Source organism: Pelodiscus sinensis, chromosome 23, assembly GCF_052426305.1.
Source record: "Pelodiscus sinensis isolate ZL-2025 chromosome 23, ASM5242630v1, whole genome shotgun sequence".
NCBI lineage: Eukaryota > Metazoa > Chordata > Testudines > Trionychidae > Pelodiscus > Pelodiscus sinensis.
The window spans coordinates 17526284-17541024 of record NC_143074.1 but is presented as its reverse complement, the minus strand read 5'-3'; the positions used below and the strand labels follow the sequence as shown (position 1 = coordinate 17541024).

Below are 14741 nucleotides of genomic sequence, written 5' to 3'. Positions count from 1 at the left end.
AGTGCTTGGCTTGAGTCATGGAGTGAACTCCAGCTCGCGTAACTCCCAATCGCTTTGCTTCAGCCACAGGGCACTGTGAGTGTATGATGCCACCCCTCATTACCTTTCCTTCCAGGAGACCTTGTTCTTTGCAGAGCCCAGCGTGTGAGAGCACAAGGACCCTAGCTCCCAGGGCAAGGTGATGGAATGGGAAGGTGGGGAAAAGGCGTTCTGGTAGGCTGACCATTGCAGAACATGGCAAGACAATTATTTGGGGGCAGGATGACCTCTGGGATCTGACTGTCCTTCTTCCGTCGGCGTCGGACAGGAAGTCAGTGGAGACAGACTAGCATGAAAACTGAAGAAGAGTCAGGCCATCTATAGATTTCTGGGGCCCTACCCAGTCCCATTAAACTACTGCCCCTATGCCCAAAGGCAGCCTGGGGAGAGGGGTTATGATGAGTTTTTAGAGACGTGATTTTATCATTTTCAGCAACATACTAATGAAATCGTTTTCAAGCAGGCTTTTCCGCTTTTAAGTGAACTACCTCCTCTCCAGAAGAAGCCAAGCCACAGAACAGGGCTAGGGAGGTGGGCAGACCCAGGAATGCCCCAAATTTTTGAGTGCCTTCTACACAGCTGTGTATTCTGCATCTGGCCTCCCAGGATATGCTGAGTTTAGCGACGCCCTGATCCTTACAGAGCCCCACAATTATTCCCCATAGCTTCCGGTGGAAAGCGACTTGAAAAGGAAACAATCGGGACATAGATGCCCTCCAGAGATTAAACATGTCTGTGGGATCGTTTGGCATGTCACAGAATGCCCCTCGCTCTTTCTCATTCTCAAGTTGTAACTCTGCAGATTTTTCCCACTTTGGGCACCAAGGTTGTGTCTAGACTACATGACTCCATCGACGGAGCCATGTAAACTAGTTTACCCGGCATAGGCAAGAAGAGGGGATTTAAATAATCCCCGCTTCATTAAAATAAACATGGCTGCCACGCTGTACCGACAATCAGCTGATCCGACACAGTGCAGTAGTCTAGACGAGGAGCGGTCGGCTGGGGAAGCCTTTGCCGACCGAGCCCTTATGCTTTGTGAAAGGATGCTTACAGGATCGGTTGGCAAAGGGTTCCCCAGCCAACCGATCTGCCTCTAGACTACCGCACTGTATCGGATCAGCTGATCGTCGGCACAGTGTGGCGGCCATGTTTATTTTAATGAAGCGGGGATTATTTAAATCCCCTCTTCTTTGCCTATGCCGGGTAAACTAGTTTATAGGCTCTGTCGACAGAGCCATGTTGTCTAGACATACGCCATGGGCCTATGTTTCTCGAACTTCTCTAACGTGGGTGTCCTTAAGATGAGTGAGGCCCTACACAGTGCTGTTAAACTGGTGTCCCTATGAACCGCAGTCCTGGGGCCAAGGGGAATGATGCTTTTTTTTAGAGATGTGAGTTTATCGTCCTCAGCAACACACTAATGGAATATTTTTTAAGCAAATTTTAAGCTAAGGTCCTGTCGGCTAACCCAGTAAAATCAGAAATGGCCTGGATTTGGCAAATGCTTGTTAAATGGCTTCATTGCCACGTGAAGTTTTGGGGAAAACACACCAATGAGGCAGCGGGGGAAGGGGAGGTTAGAAGAGTGGGGTGCATGTAAGTTAGTGATAGATTGATCCAGGCAGATATTCAGGGCAGTGCCAGGCCCTGGCTAGATTGGAGTCTTGCCATTAGTCACAACGCAGTCAGTCAGCCCCATGGCATCAAGGCCTGGCTTGGGAAAAGCAATTCCAAAGCACTTTGACCACTATGTTCATTTTCACCTCAGCAAACAATGCAATGGCCTGGACCTGAGGGCATCTTATGCCCGGCCTGGAGCATCACGTTTCAGCCTCATTTCCTGAGGCAAAACTGCTCCCTAGAACAGGTGTTTGAATCCAGCCCCAGTCCTGGTATTGGACGCTGGACTCTGGCAATGCAAAATGGTCTCCTGTAATAATGTGTGTGTGTGCTGGTCGGGCACAGGTACACCTTTTACATGATATGGCCAGCACGAGAACATAAGAACGGCCGTACTGGGTCAGACCAAAGGTCCATCTAGCCCAGTAGCCTGTCTGCTGACAGTGGCCAGCACCAGGTGCCCCAGAGAGGGTGGACCGAAGACAATGATCAAGCGATTTGTCTCCTGCCATCCCTCTCCAGCCTCTGACAAACAGAGGCCAAGGACACCATTTTATCCCCTGGCTAATAGCCTTTTATGGACCTAACCTCCATGAAATTATCTAGGTTCTCTTTAAACTCTATTATAGTCCTAGCCTTCACAGCCTCCTCTGGCAAGGAGTTCCACAGGTTGACTACACGCTGTGTGAAGAAGAACTTTCTTTTATTCGTTTTAAACCTGCTACCCATTAATTTCATTTGGTGTCCTCTAGTTCTTCTATTTAGGGAACTAATAAATAACTTTTCTTTATCGGCCCTCTCCACACCACTCATGATTTTATAGACCTCTATCATATCCCCCCTTAGTCTCCTCTTTACTAAACTGAAAAGTCCAAGTCGCTTTAACCTCTCCCCGTATGGGCACTGTTCATACAAAAGCAGGAGATACCTCATTTAATGCATTTGTGGTGCACCCTGAAGTGCTGTGGCTGAAATGTGCTTTCCCTGGGTTCATTAGGCGAGTGTTTAGTAGTTCCAGTTATTATTCCAAATTAAAATCCATATGGAAAATAGATCACAGGCTCCAAAGCAAATGTTTACAATTGAAATTCTTTACTGCATACAGCTCCTCTGCTTGCCCTATAATTGACTCCATAAATCTTAGCACAAGTGAGAGCCTGTCACGCTAGGTAACATTGCCTTCAGAGTGGTGGGTACACAGGACAATATGCATTGTCTATGCTGTGCTGCTGAGGCCACATTGGGCTAATTACAAATCAGAAAGGTTTTTCTCTCTCTTTCTCCTCCTGTTTTGTGGGTCCCATCTTCTGGGAAACTGCATAGCCCTCCCTGGTGTTTGAAAGTGTGCTGCACCATGCAGGATCAGGGCCTTTCTTGGGGGGTGGAGGGGTTACCCAAAAGTGACTCTCTCAAAATTATATTCCTCCTTGTATATAGTTATACTAGCAGATTTACCTGGCATTGCCCGGGTCCTTAATTAATTTTTTATATTTTGGAAAATGTACATGCTTTAGTTACTCAAGTGTATTTTTCAAAAACACAGCATTATGTCTATGAAGTTAATTTTTAGTTCAGATTTCTTTGAAAAAGGATTGATAAAGTGTTCCCATATCATTTAAAAAAAATTAAATGGGATTCCTAGCAAATGTATTTTTTTCTTCATCCCTGTCGACTCTTATCATTGTTTTAACAAAAAGGGTTTGGTTTCCGAGAACATTGTCTTCTCGTTTCAAAACTTAAGCATTGATTTAGCTGTGCCGAAACAGAGCACGGCTCCACATTTCTCTCTTTTATCTCTTTTCTGTAAGGTTTATTGAGAAGCAATCCTATTGCAGGTTCATCCTAATTTTCCGGCTCCTCTTGGTCCAGTCTCTTTCAACATTCGCTCAGTTATGTTGCATTTGAGGACAGTGTTTGATGAGGTGACTCTGTATCTTTTCTGTTTGGTTTTATGAGAAGCAATCCCATTCCAGGCTCATCCCAGTTTTCTGGCACAATGAAACCCTTACATTGTTTTAAGTTATGATAAGAGGCAGCTGTGGGGCTAGCTCTTAGGAGGAGGTCTTGATCACACAGACAAACTCTCTACAATATATAGTAGATTATATAAATATGGTCTGGCATCACCACTGCCCACTGAGCTGTCCCACCATACGGTGTAGAGGTTGCGATGGTACCAGGCGGCAGGCATGGGCTCAGCCCAGCACTGACCCTGTACCTGCTGGCAAAGCCAGTCATCTTAATGGCTGCCCTCTCTCAGAAGCCAGTCATTTGGCTCCATAAAGGATGCTCAGGCCAACCCATTGATGCTTTAGCTTTTTCACCTGCTTCAAGATGCCCTGCATCATACTGACTTACTTTCCGGCCAGTGGCTGTGTCTACACTGGCATGAATTTCCGGAAATGCTTAAAACGGAATACTATTCCGTTTTCAGTTTTTCCGGAAAAGGAGCATCTACATTGGCAGGCTGCTTTTCCGGAAAAGCCCTTTTTCCGGAAAAGCGTCCGTGGTCAATGTAGACACGCTTTTCCGGAAAAGAGCCCCGAGCGTCATTTTCACGATTGGGGCTTTTTTCCGGAAAAGACTACTGGGCTGTCTACACTGGCCCTTTTCCGGAACAGTGTTCTGGAATAAGGACTTATGCCCGAGCGGGAGCAGAATAGTTTTTCCGGAATAGTGGCTGATTTTGTACAGTAGAGCATCGTTGCTTTTCCGGAAATTCAAGGGCCAGTGTAGACAGCTCGCAGCTTATTCCGGAAAAGCGGCTGATTTTCCGGAATAAGTGGCCCAGTGTAGACACAGCCAGTATGTTTTATGCTCCACAGTGAAACAGCCCAGTTCGGTAACCCCTAGTCAGCAGAGTCTTGCCATTGAAGTTACAAGCACTACTTGTGGAGACAAGTTTGCCGAATCGGATCCTGAAGCAGGGCACATCTGCCTTTGTCATCCTTCTGGGTGGCACTCAATATGCTTCCAGGTGCGCTCTGTTTTGTGTTAGCTGATGAGTTATTGCACCGTTGGGAGATGGTTTGTTAGTGTCTTATTTGGGGAGTCACAATGCTCCATAATTTGCACTGGCTCCCCCAGTTATTAGTGCAAGGTAGCAAGGTTCAGCTGTATAGAAATTATTTTGTTTTATTAATACACCAGCTTAGCTTCAAAGCCAAACACAACCCAGGCCTGCCAATAGTGGGAAAGGACAAAGTGAGGCCAGCCAGCTTCAGCAGTGTTACTGAGCATGCTCAGTCCATGGGCGCATGCTCAGTACAAGCGAGGCAACAGATCTGGAGGAGCACAGGCCCTTTCCCCGCAACACATCACCTCGGTCTAAAGGTCAAAAGTGATACCAGGCTACAATGTGCAACTGTTACAGTGACGCACACTTAGGCAATTGCGTCACCCTTGTGAAATTAACAGAACGCCAGCTCTTTTTCTAAGACCTAATTCATGCGGGAACAGTTTTTAAACACATTAGACTAAGGAGAAGATTAAAAATACATTAGCCTGGAGCAACTCATCATGGACCTGAAATACATGTGCTGCTGGTTTTGCAAATGAGTCATGCACTCGGCTGCCGCGTAGTGACGCAAATACAAAGACCCTTCATTTGGTTCAGCAGACCCACGTGAGCGGGAATCTGCCAATATGTTTCTTGTGGATTTTATTTTTTAAGGCACCGAGACAAATTTTCTAACCTGCACAAGCCTCTTGACATAGGCGCATAACGGAGTAGAAAATTTCACTCGCTGTCTCTCTCAGGGCTGTTTCCCACTCTGGCACTCCAAGTGCAGGAGATGGGGACTCACATAGGGCACGTCTAAACTATGGGGGGGTTTTTCAAAAGAGGATATGCAAATTCCGATCTCACTTTCATTTTTTAAGGAAGAGCGTTTTTGGGGGGAGGGTTTGGGTTTTTTTTCAAAAAAGGGTTTTTTCCCGAAAAAATCCACGTCCAGACTACTTCCACTTTTGAAAGTGAGATCAGAAGTTAAGCAAATCCCACAGAATTTGCATATCCTCTTTTGAAAATAGAATGCAGTCTAGACATAGTCAAAGAGCTCAGAAGAAAAAAAAACCCTTTGCCTCTTCAGGCACTAGTTACCAAAACTTCCCAGCCTTACAGATTCCCTGGCTCTGAGAAATAAACAAACAAACAAGCTGCCACCATCATGTGATTTTTTTATTCCTAAAACTAGGGGTGAACACTTGGGTGCCCAGGAGTATCACAAGCTCTTTTGTCCTACAAGAGCTTGACAAAGAAAAGAGAAAAACAAGCTTCAGTCTCTGGTCGCTGACCCTTAGTTGGAGGCCTGCAGATACACACAGACAGACCTTCCAGGACACACGAATCAAATCATTGCCTAAAAAAAGATTTTTATTACAAAACAAATGATAAACGTTACAGAGTAACTAAGGAAAACAAATTAAAACACAGAGAAAAATCTCTGGGCACAATGCGAGATGGTAAATGAGGAAGGGAAGCATAGATTCACACAAAGTGTTTCAAACCAAACCTCAAAATAAAGAAAAATACCCTGGAAGTGACTAGATCCACTTTTCCGTTACTTACTTCCAATCTTTTCTTTATTCAGTCCACTTCCATGCCCTGAATTCCTTGGAGGTATGGTATTCCTGCCTGGATTTAAATCATTCTGTCTCTCAACTCCTAGTTTTTCTCTCCCACACAAAGAAAGCAGGCAAGGAATCTATACCCAATTCAAATTTCAACCCCCTATCTCAAGTGGTTCGCCGGGCCCTCTGGCCAACACCTTTGCTAGCTACCTGACTTTAACCCCTTAGTCGCCTGATGCTGGTCAGCACTCCTCCTGTCTATGACAGTCTATTTATTACAGTTTTTATATGGCTTTAACTAGCCCAGAGGATGATGGGAATTTTCCCTAGATCCAAGTCAGAGATATTTTTTCCCCACCCATTGGCTGCACTGATGCACATTCAATCCTACAGCCACTGTGTGGTTCCTTTTTCCAGCCCCCCTCAGACAGACCCGCCTTTAGGGCAAAGCGAGCAAGGCGGTTGCCTCGGGCCCCACACCTTCAGGGCCCCGTGCTGCCCGGTGTTTGCCCACCTCTGCCTGCCCGGCTGCTCGCTTGCTGCCCTGGCTGGGAGCCGGTCGGCCACACAGTGCAGCCAACCACAACATGCCGCCTTGGGTCCCGCAAACTCTTTGGCCGGGCCTGCCCTCAGACATCTGTCAGATGGCACTTAGCTGGACTCCATGGGCGACAGCAGCCCCCAGGCTGCTGCCAAAGCAACGTCACTGTGGAAGAGGTAGCTTGGCACAGATCAGCTCCCGATTGATTCTACAGGCCTTTGCTTCAGCTGTTTGGCTTCAGGAAAAGCAGCCGGTAGCCCTTCCTTTCAGCCCGGATAATGGCCCTGATCCTGGGGATTGTCAGCCACCCACCCGTCCTAGGGAAGTCACGTGGCCAATCATGCGGGTCCATGAACTTAGTGGGGAGGTTTGCTGGAGGAAGGCCTCCAGGCTTTGCTCTACCAAGCTGCATGGACTTAAGATAAAGCTGGACTAAGGTCGGCATGCGGCCTGTCAGCCAGAACACGAATCCACAGCAGGCCACGTACGTCTGTGTTAGTATCCCTTTTGGAGGGCGGGTTTTAACGGGGGAGGGAGGAGTGATACTAATGTCTGTGGGACGAGTGCAGGGCCGGCCCACAACATTTTGGCACTTGAGGCGGGGAGCGCAAATGACCCCCCCCCATACCCTCTTTTCTCCTGCCTGCCTGTTATGTCTCTTGTGCCCTGCTTCCTCCAGCACAGCACTCCGCCATCTCTGTGCAGCTAGAGCGGACAGAACACATCTGCACCCGCAGCAGACACACTTTTCTACACTCTGAGTCCTAGTGGTCCCCCCACAGTCTGGCACCTGAGGCGGCCGCCTCAGTTCGCCTCAGGGTAGGGCCAGCCCTGGAGGAGGGAGGGAAGGAGGCATGCGACATATGCCGTCTTCGCAGAAATCCTTCAGCCAGTTGTTTCAGTCACGCCCAGCAACCAATGATGCCGCTACCAAAGGCTGAGCTTTCCAAAAGGGCTCAGCATCCGGCAGCATCCTCTGGGACCAGCATCGCAGAGGGGCTCTGCACCCGTTTGGGCCCCAGAAGACATGGCCAGATTTTTTCAGACACGTTCACCCTCGTGGGCGCTGAGGGCTGTCAGGCTGGCCCTTACCACTTGGTAGGCCAGTGACTTTAAAAGACACCGCAGCGCCGCTGGCCCACAGCTGCCCTGTGCATGGGCAGCAGGCGCCAGATGGGCACACAGCTGGCTGAAGAAATGGGAGCCCAGTGGAAGATCCATTCCAGCCATGCTAGTGCGAGCTTGACGCGTCATGGTCAGGGTCTTGATGGGCTCGTGTCGAAGAGGTGGGTCCCGGACTTGTTCTCGCTGCTGTCGCTGTCTCCGCCCGGGTTTGGATTGGTGCTTGCAGGCGAGCCAGCCCATCACACAGGGCTGGATTAAAGTAATCAGGGGACACAGGCAGAGGAGAAATGTGGACACCCCCTACCCCTCTCGTAGCCAGTCCTCATGGCACTGCAGCTCACAGGCCTCCTGGCCAAAGGCACACGCCTCCCCCATGAACTGACTCACAGGGCCACAGATCACATGAGCCACAAGGCACTTGCCTCTGCCCTATAGGGCTGGGGACCACAGCCCACGCCCCGTCCCACATGTAAGCCTTGATGGGGGACCCTTAACTCACAGCCATCCTTGAGCCTACTCCCGCATGCCTGCTTGCACCAGTTCCTCGGGACCCAGCCGCCGCACAGTTGAAAAAGAAAACCCAAGCAAGCCCAGGATTAAGCAGCCCCATCGTGGGCTGGCTGCACAGCACTTACCGGGTAAATAGCCAGGCTGAGGAAACTCCCCCAGCCTCCCACAGCTCAGTGTGCCCCAGTGGCGTGCTGGCACAGAGCGAGGTGGTGCTGGATGATGGGCGCCCGTGGCCGGTGTGCCAGCACCAAAGAAGCACATAGCCATTTAGCACTGGCTTTTCCATAGGCCCGGCACCAATAGTCTTTCTAATTTTTCCATCCATGTGTGGAATAAATTTTGTTATGTGCACCAAGGCATGTACAGATGTGCACCACCAGTGGAACCACATGCTGCCAGCTGTGGTAGCGTTGCTAATCAGCTGGGCGGTATTTGAATCGCTCCTGGGTGGCCACCCAAGTGCTCGGCTTACAGGAATCCCTGCCCAGCACCCAGCACCCTGCCTTGGAGCACACGAATGGTGTTAGGTGCCAAGCAGCCTTCTTTCTCCCCACCAATTTTTTCCTAATAGCAAGAGAAACGTTTACAGTTCTTCTGCCTGTTTACCCCGTATTTGAAACCTGTTCTGTCTTCCAGGTTGTTAATGGAGAAGAGGTCGAATGACAGCCGGGACCGTGGTCATCACAGGTGGAATATTAGCGACTGTCATTTTGCTTTGCATTATAGCAGTTCTCTGCTATTGTAGGCTTCAGGTACTCCTCGCGGGGTTGCATGTCAGCCCATGCTTCTTTGTTTCAAAGCCACACAGGCTACTTGGTACAAGGGCAGCCCAGCCCGAGAGAATTCGCTCAAGGGGTGGGAGAAGGAGAATTCGCTCAAAGGGGCTTTTAGTAAGAGCTAGGGGAGCCAACAGCCATGCTGGGCCCCAGGGCAAGGTGAGGGGGGCAGCGCCATGCTCCCAGAAGGGGAGGAGCCAAGTGCAGTCAGCCCTCCGTGCCACCCAAACTGCACCCTCCCCCTGCAGAGCTGGGTACAGCATCCCCGCCTCCCCAGGAAGCCCTAAGAGCCCCCCGGAGCACTGGGGCGATTTAAAGGGCTCCAGATGCCACTGCAGCAGCAGCAGCCAGAGCCCAGAGCCCCTTTGAATCACTGGGACCCTTCCTCCCAGCAGGTCTGGTTCCTGCCAGAGGGGACAGGAATCACTTCTGCATGGGGAATGAGCGCGGGCCTTGGCTCGGGGCCAAGTTCCTCCCTGCTGAGAGCCAGTCCCTGAAGTATTCGGAGCCACACGCAGTGCAGTCCGTGGGCCTGGTGCTTTGAGCCATGGACATAGGCAGGTCCCTCCCTGTGGAGCTGGCAGGCTAAGCACAGCAGGAAAGAACGTGGGCTGACGTGTTCATTGGCCCTTGTGAGTCGGACTCTTGGCCCTTTGAGCTCCGGCCTGTCGCTAAATGGGCTCAAACTGAATGTGGTGATGAGGGGAGGAGAGTCCGTTTCAAAGGCTTGATGGAGCCTGGCACTGGAAAGTCCTGTTCAGTCCTGCCCTTGCCAACCGAGGCGTGCGCCCTCCAGCGCCGTTCATAGGGTGTGTCTAGACTACATGGCTCCGTCGACGGAGCCATGCAGATGAGGTTTCTAGACAGAGAGAAATGAAGCGGCGAACTAAATAATCGCCGCTTCAGTTACATCAAAATGGCTGCCGCGCTGTGCCGATTGGCTGTTAGGCGGCACAGCGCGGTAATCTGGATGCTCCGCGGTCGACAAGGGAAGCCCTTGTCAACCGCCCCGTTATGCCTCATGGAATGAGGTTCCCTCGTCGACCGCGGAGCGTCCAGACTACCACGCGGTGCCACCAAACAGCTGATCGGCACAGCGCGGCAGCCATTTTGATGTCAATGAAGTAGCGATTATTTAAATCGCCACTTCATTTCCCTTTTTCGAGTACACTAATCTACATAGCTCCGTCGATGGAGCCCTGTCGTCTCGACGTACCCATAGTGTTAGCTCCAGAACACAGAGCGAGCCCTGGGGCCCGAGCCCCAATGCCCCTCCGCTTTGGGAACGTCCACAATCCAAACTCAGGTCCCACGCAGGATCTTGCGAGTGGGCCAGCTCTTTTTCGTGGGTTGAACCAAAGTTGCCCTGAAAATCAGGTACCCAAAAGGGTGTCACACGGAGGAGGGAGAAAAATTTTTCTTACCCTCTGAGGATAGGACAAGAGGCAATGGGCTTAAATTGCAGCAGGAGAGATTTAGGTTGGACATTAGGAAAATCTTCCTAGCTGTCAGGGTGTTTAAACACTGGAATAAGTTGCCTAGGGAGTTGTGGAATCTCCATCACTGGAGATAGCTAAGAGCAGGTTAGGCAGACACCTGTCAGGGATGGTCTAGATCAGGCGTGGGTAAAAGGGCCTCCACGGGCCAGATCCGGCCTGCCAAGCGGGTGGATCCGGCTTGTGGAGGCCCTGCTGCTCTCCCGCCCTCAGGCCAATTAGAGCTTGGGAGCGGGGGAGCACCTGAAGCCTTGTCCGCTCTGTCCCTGCTGTGGGGTGGGGGAGCTGCATGAAGCTTCCTTCGCCCTGCCCTGGCCCTGCAAGGAGCCCGCGGCACTTCAAAGTGCCACATGCCCCCCCCTACCTACTAGGCACCCATGCCCTGGAGGAGGCTTCCTGCGCCCCCCCGTCCCCAGGTCCTGATTGGGCTGGGGGCGCATGCCAAGCCTCTTCCAGGGCATGGGTGCCTAGTAGGTAGGGGGGGGCAAAGGGGCTCCCCCACCCCTAGACCAATCAGTTCTATGATGGCCGTTTGCAAAATTGTCCCTGTTTTGAATGAGCCGGCTGCAGGCTCGGGTTCCTTTGAAGTAACCAGCGACTTTCTGTTGCCTTGGCTTCCCAGTATTACTGCTGCAAGAAGGAGGACTCCGAAGAGGATGAGGAGGAGCCGGATTTTGCCGTGCATTCCCACATCCCTCCGCTCCACAGCAACCGCAATGTCGCGCTGACCAACGGGCCTTCGCTCTACTCCTCCTCCTCCTCCTCCTCGCCCTTCAGCAAGCAGCTCTCCCAGGGCACGACTGTCTGCCCCGGTTGCTCCCACTATGAGCCCCCCACCTTCTTTCTGCAGCCGCCGGAAGAGCTCCACAACGGGGGCGACCGCATCAGCTACAAGGCCATCAGCCAGGAAGATATTGAACTGCCGGTGACTGTGACCGGCCTACAAGTGCTGAACCCCAACCGCCTGTCAGCCATGCGAGAAGCTTTCTCTCGCAGCCGGAGCATAAGCACCGACGTCTGAGCGTCTGCCCCCCCTTCCGCACGCGGGTGGGCAGCTCAGCCAATGACCACGCCACGCAAGGCATTTTCTGTGCCATTGTGGCTTTCCGCAGTGGCGAAACTTTGAAAATCCATGGAAGTGTTTTAAAACGATGAATGTATTTATACATTAGCTAGACAGATAAATATCTTACATCGCTAGCTCATGGGTGAGCAAAAAAATAATGGAGGGAGGAGGCTGTAGAGGCTGCAGCTTGTCTGGGTAGGTTTTCTAGAGCTGGGCATTGAAAATGTTTTCTTTTTATACTGGGGAGATTTTGATATTGTGCATCCTTTCATACACCTAAAACGTCCCACCGTAACCATCCCCCCAACGATTACTACAGGGCCGTTTTCAATCTTCCAGGCAGGTTTACTGCCATGACTGACCAAACCAAGAGCACTGCATGGTTGAGTAGGGATCCGCAGCTTCTCTTAGGGTTGAATGTCGCTCCTCACAGGGGACTTGCCACCAGGGTCATGCAGAGCAGGACCAACGGGGACTATGTCACTGCATCATCTTGTGCAGTCGTGCTGGAGGGGGATGAACTTCCCAGATCATCTGAATTTACAGGTTAATAAATGCTGTTATCTGTGATGCTGGCGCTCTCTGTCTCCCTCTTTTTGGTCACAAGCGCTGAAGGGAAGTGCCTTGAGGTTAAGGATGCACAACTATTGTAAAGTCTCTTCCTTTTGTGGAGGCCCCCAGAATGTGGCATGCGTCTGGCCCCACGGAAAGTATCTTTTTTAAAGCACGTGCAAGCGCTACCAGATTTTTGTGGACCGAGAGAGCGGTGCATTGAGCACTTTTGTTTTTGTAAATATTCCCAACCCTTCCTCACCCCCCAACAATGCCGCCCACTATTTCTAAACTTGGGAAACGAGGGCTAACCAGAAATAAAGAGGGCATTTTATTTTTTTCCATCTGGAAATTTGTCACTTTTTAGACCCAAAGAAACAGTCACGTTCTCAATTCGAAGTCACCGACATCGCTCAGCTAATTTGCAGCAGTAGCCAAGGCCATGCACAGAGGAGAAAGGGGCTGCTGTACGGTTACCGATTAGCTGGTTCCCTATTCCCTCCTCCGCAGAAGAGGCTGTCTGAGTTTGCAAGGTCATGCTTGCTGAAAAAAGTAAAAACTGCACCATTGTTTTCTTCTGTTCGGATAACAGTTGAAACCTTGCCATCTTGTCGGAATGCTAGCAGCCAGGGAGGTCTCAACACCATCTATGGCCTGGCTTTGGTCGTTTAATATGAGAAGATGTGCCCTGAAGTTAGGTTCCCAATTGTAATTTCTTGATGCTGTGAATCCATAAGCATCAAATTCTCTGGCTGCGTTGGAGGGCTGTTGAGTGCTATTCTGATACAGTAAGGTGCTTCCCTGGCTAAAGCCCAATAGGGATCATTTTATTCATTTAAATAACAAACTATCCACAATTTCTTTAGCAGAGGAAGGAAAGAGCAATGATAGAAACTCATCGAAAGGCCCTTCACAACGCTCTCTCACGTGGCTCGTTTTTCGGGCGCAGACAATTTGCTTTATGAACTTTGTAATGGCATTGTACAGCATCGCTCTGTATTGCGGAACGACTCGTTCAGCTACAGAGAATGGACTGGCTGCCAGTAGACTCTGCTGAGCTCAGCACTATGCTCTGGTTCAGGTTTCTTTATTACAGACGTGCGCTCAGCGAGGAAAGCGGTTGTTTCAGACTCATTGGTTTATAACGACTGTATGCAGCCGAACTGGCACTTATACGTTTGACCTTGAGCAGTTTTAGTTCCATGGGAGACCTTTTACACTTCACTCTTTACAACTTAATAGCTTAGACAATCTTAGGGTTTTTGTCTTGGTTTGTAACAAGTTCAGTATGCTGGGTTTCTTCCTTTCTGAGCTGCCTAATCGGGGAAGCATTGATGTAACTGTGCTCATTGGGAATGGTGTTCCGTCTTCTAAGTGATCTGATGTAACAGCAGCTGCTTCTCCAGGCCTCTTCCTTTGTACGAGTCTTACTTGTTTCAAATGCATTTAGCCTTTGGATTTTTTGCATTTCCCGTGGCTGTACTTATAGCTCCATCTTCCCTCTTTTTTCCCCCCTGTAGAGCTTTGTAACTAAGCAAGCAATGCCATCTGTTCCACTTTCCTTCACGTGGTGAACTGTTGTACAGGACTTCTGGCCTCACTGAGGGGGGGGAAAAAAGCAAATAAAAAAATAAACGACTCTTTGCCATGATTTCAGAGACTGCGCTTTTTTGATTGGCGGCGTTTGGAATCCCGTTGGAATCGTGTTGGTGCCTAGAGGAGGGGATTCCAGAAGTGCTCAGGACTGGCCCCAATGTGAGTCTTTGCCATTGATGGCCATGGAAGCACTGTCCCAGACCATGCTCTAAGGGGGTTCAGTTGTGGGTATCTGGCTAATCGTGTAGTCAATACAACTTGTATCGACTACGTGATTAGTTGACGAGGACCGCTCTGCAGAGCCACAGACCAAGCAGTCCCATCTCATGCCAGCTCCGGGAGCCACCCATGCTATGGGTCTCCATTTTAAATATAGTAAGAGCCGCCAAGCTCTTACTACATTTACAATGCAAAGGCATAGCGTCCCAAACCAGTGCGAGCTGGCAGTGCTCGATCCTGGCTCGTGCTGAGTCCAGCAGCTCCTGTCTGCTGCAGAGGCTACTCCAGCACCAGCCCGTTTGTGGCAGCCAGAGCTGGCTGCAGCCCAGGACTTGGCAGCAGCAGCTGCAGTCCATGAGGGGAGGCAGCTCCCGACTGGGACCCCCGCAAATGGGCTGCTTCCGGAGCAGCCTTCCCTATTCCCCATGCTGCCTCTGATAGAGGCAGCAGGAGGGGGAAGGAGGGGGCTCCCCCCAGCACCAGTGCCTGTCCCCCTCCCCCCACCAATGCCTCTATGAGAGATAGCAAGAGAGGGGGGAGGGAGTAGTTGATACTCCACTTGACTACCTGGTAAGCTTATGTCTATTGCAGTGTTTCTCAAACTGTGTTCCACGGAGCCACAGGGC

General features: G+C 50.5%; 1 protein-coding gene across 2 annotated transcripts in view; it reads left to right on the top strand.

Annotated features, from left to right (window-relative positions):
* The window catches only part of FAM163B (family with sequence similarity 163 member B), a 76012-nt gene extending 62072 nt beyond the window's left edge, over positions 1–13940 (top strand). For both annotated transcript variants that reach the window (XM_075905722.2, XM_075905723.2), the window contains exons 2-3: positions 9047–9162; positions 11305–13940. In XM_075905722.2, coding sequence (XP_075761837.1) covers positions 9070–9162; positions 11305–11703 — 492 coding nt within the window. In that variant the 5' untranslated portion in view covers positions 9047–9069 and the 3' untranslated portion in view covers positions 11704–13940. The remainder of the gene's footprint in view (positions 1–9046; positions 9163–11304) is intronic.
* The last annotated feature ends 801 nt before the right edge of the window (positions 13941–14741 follow it).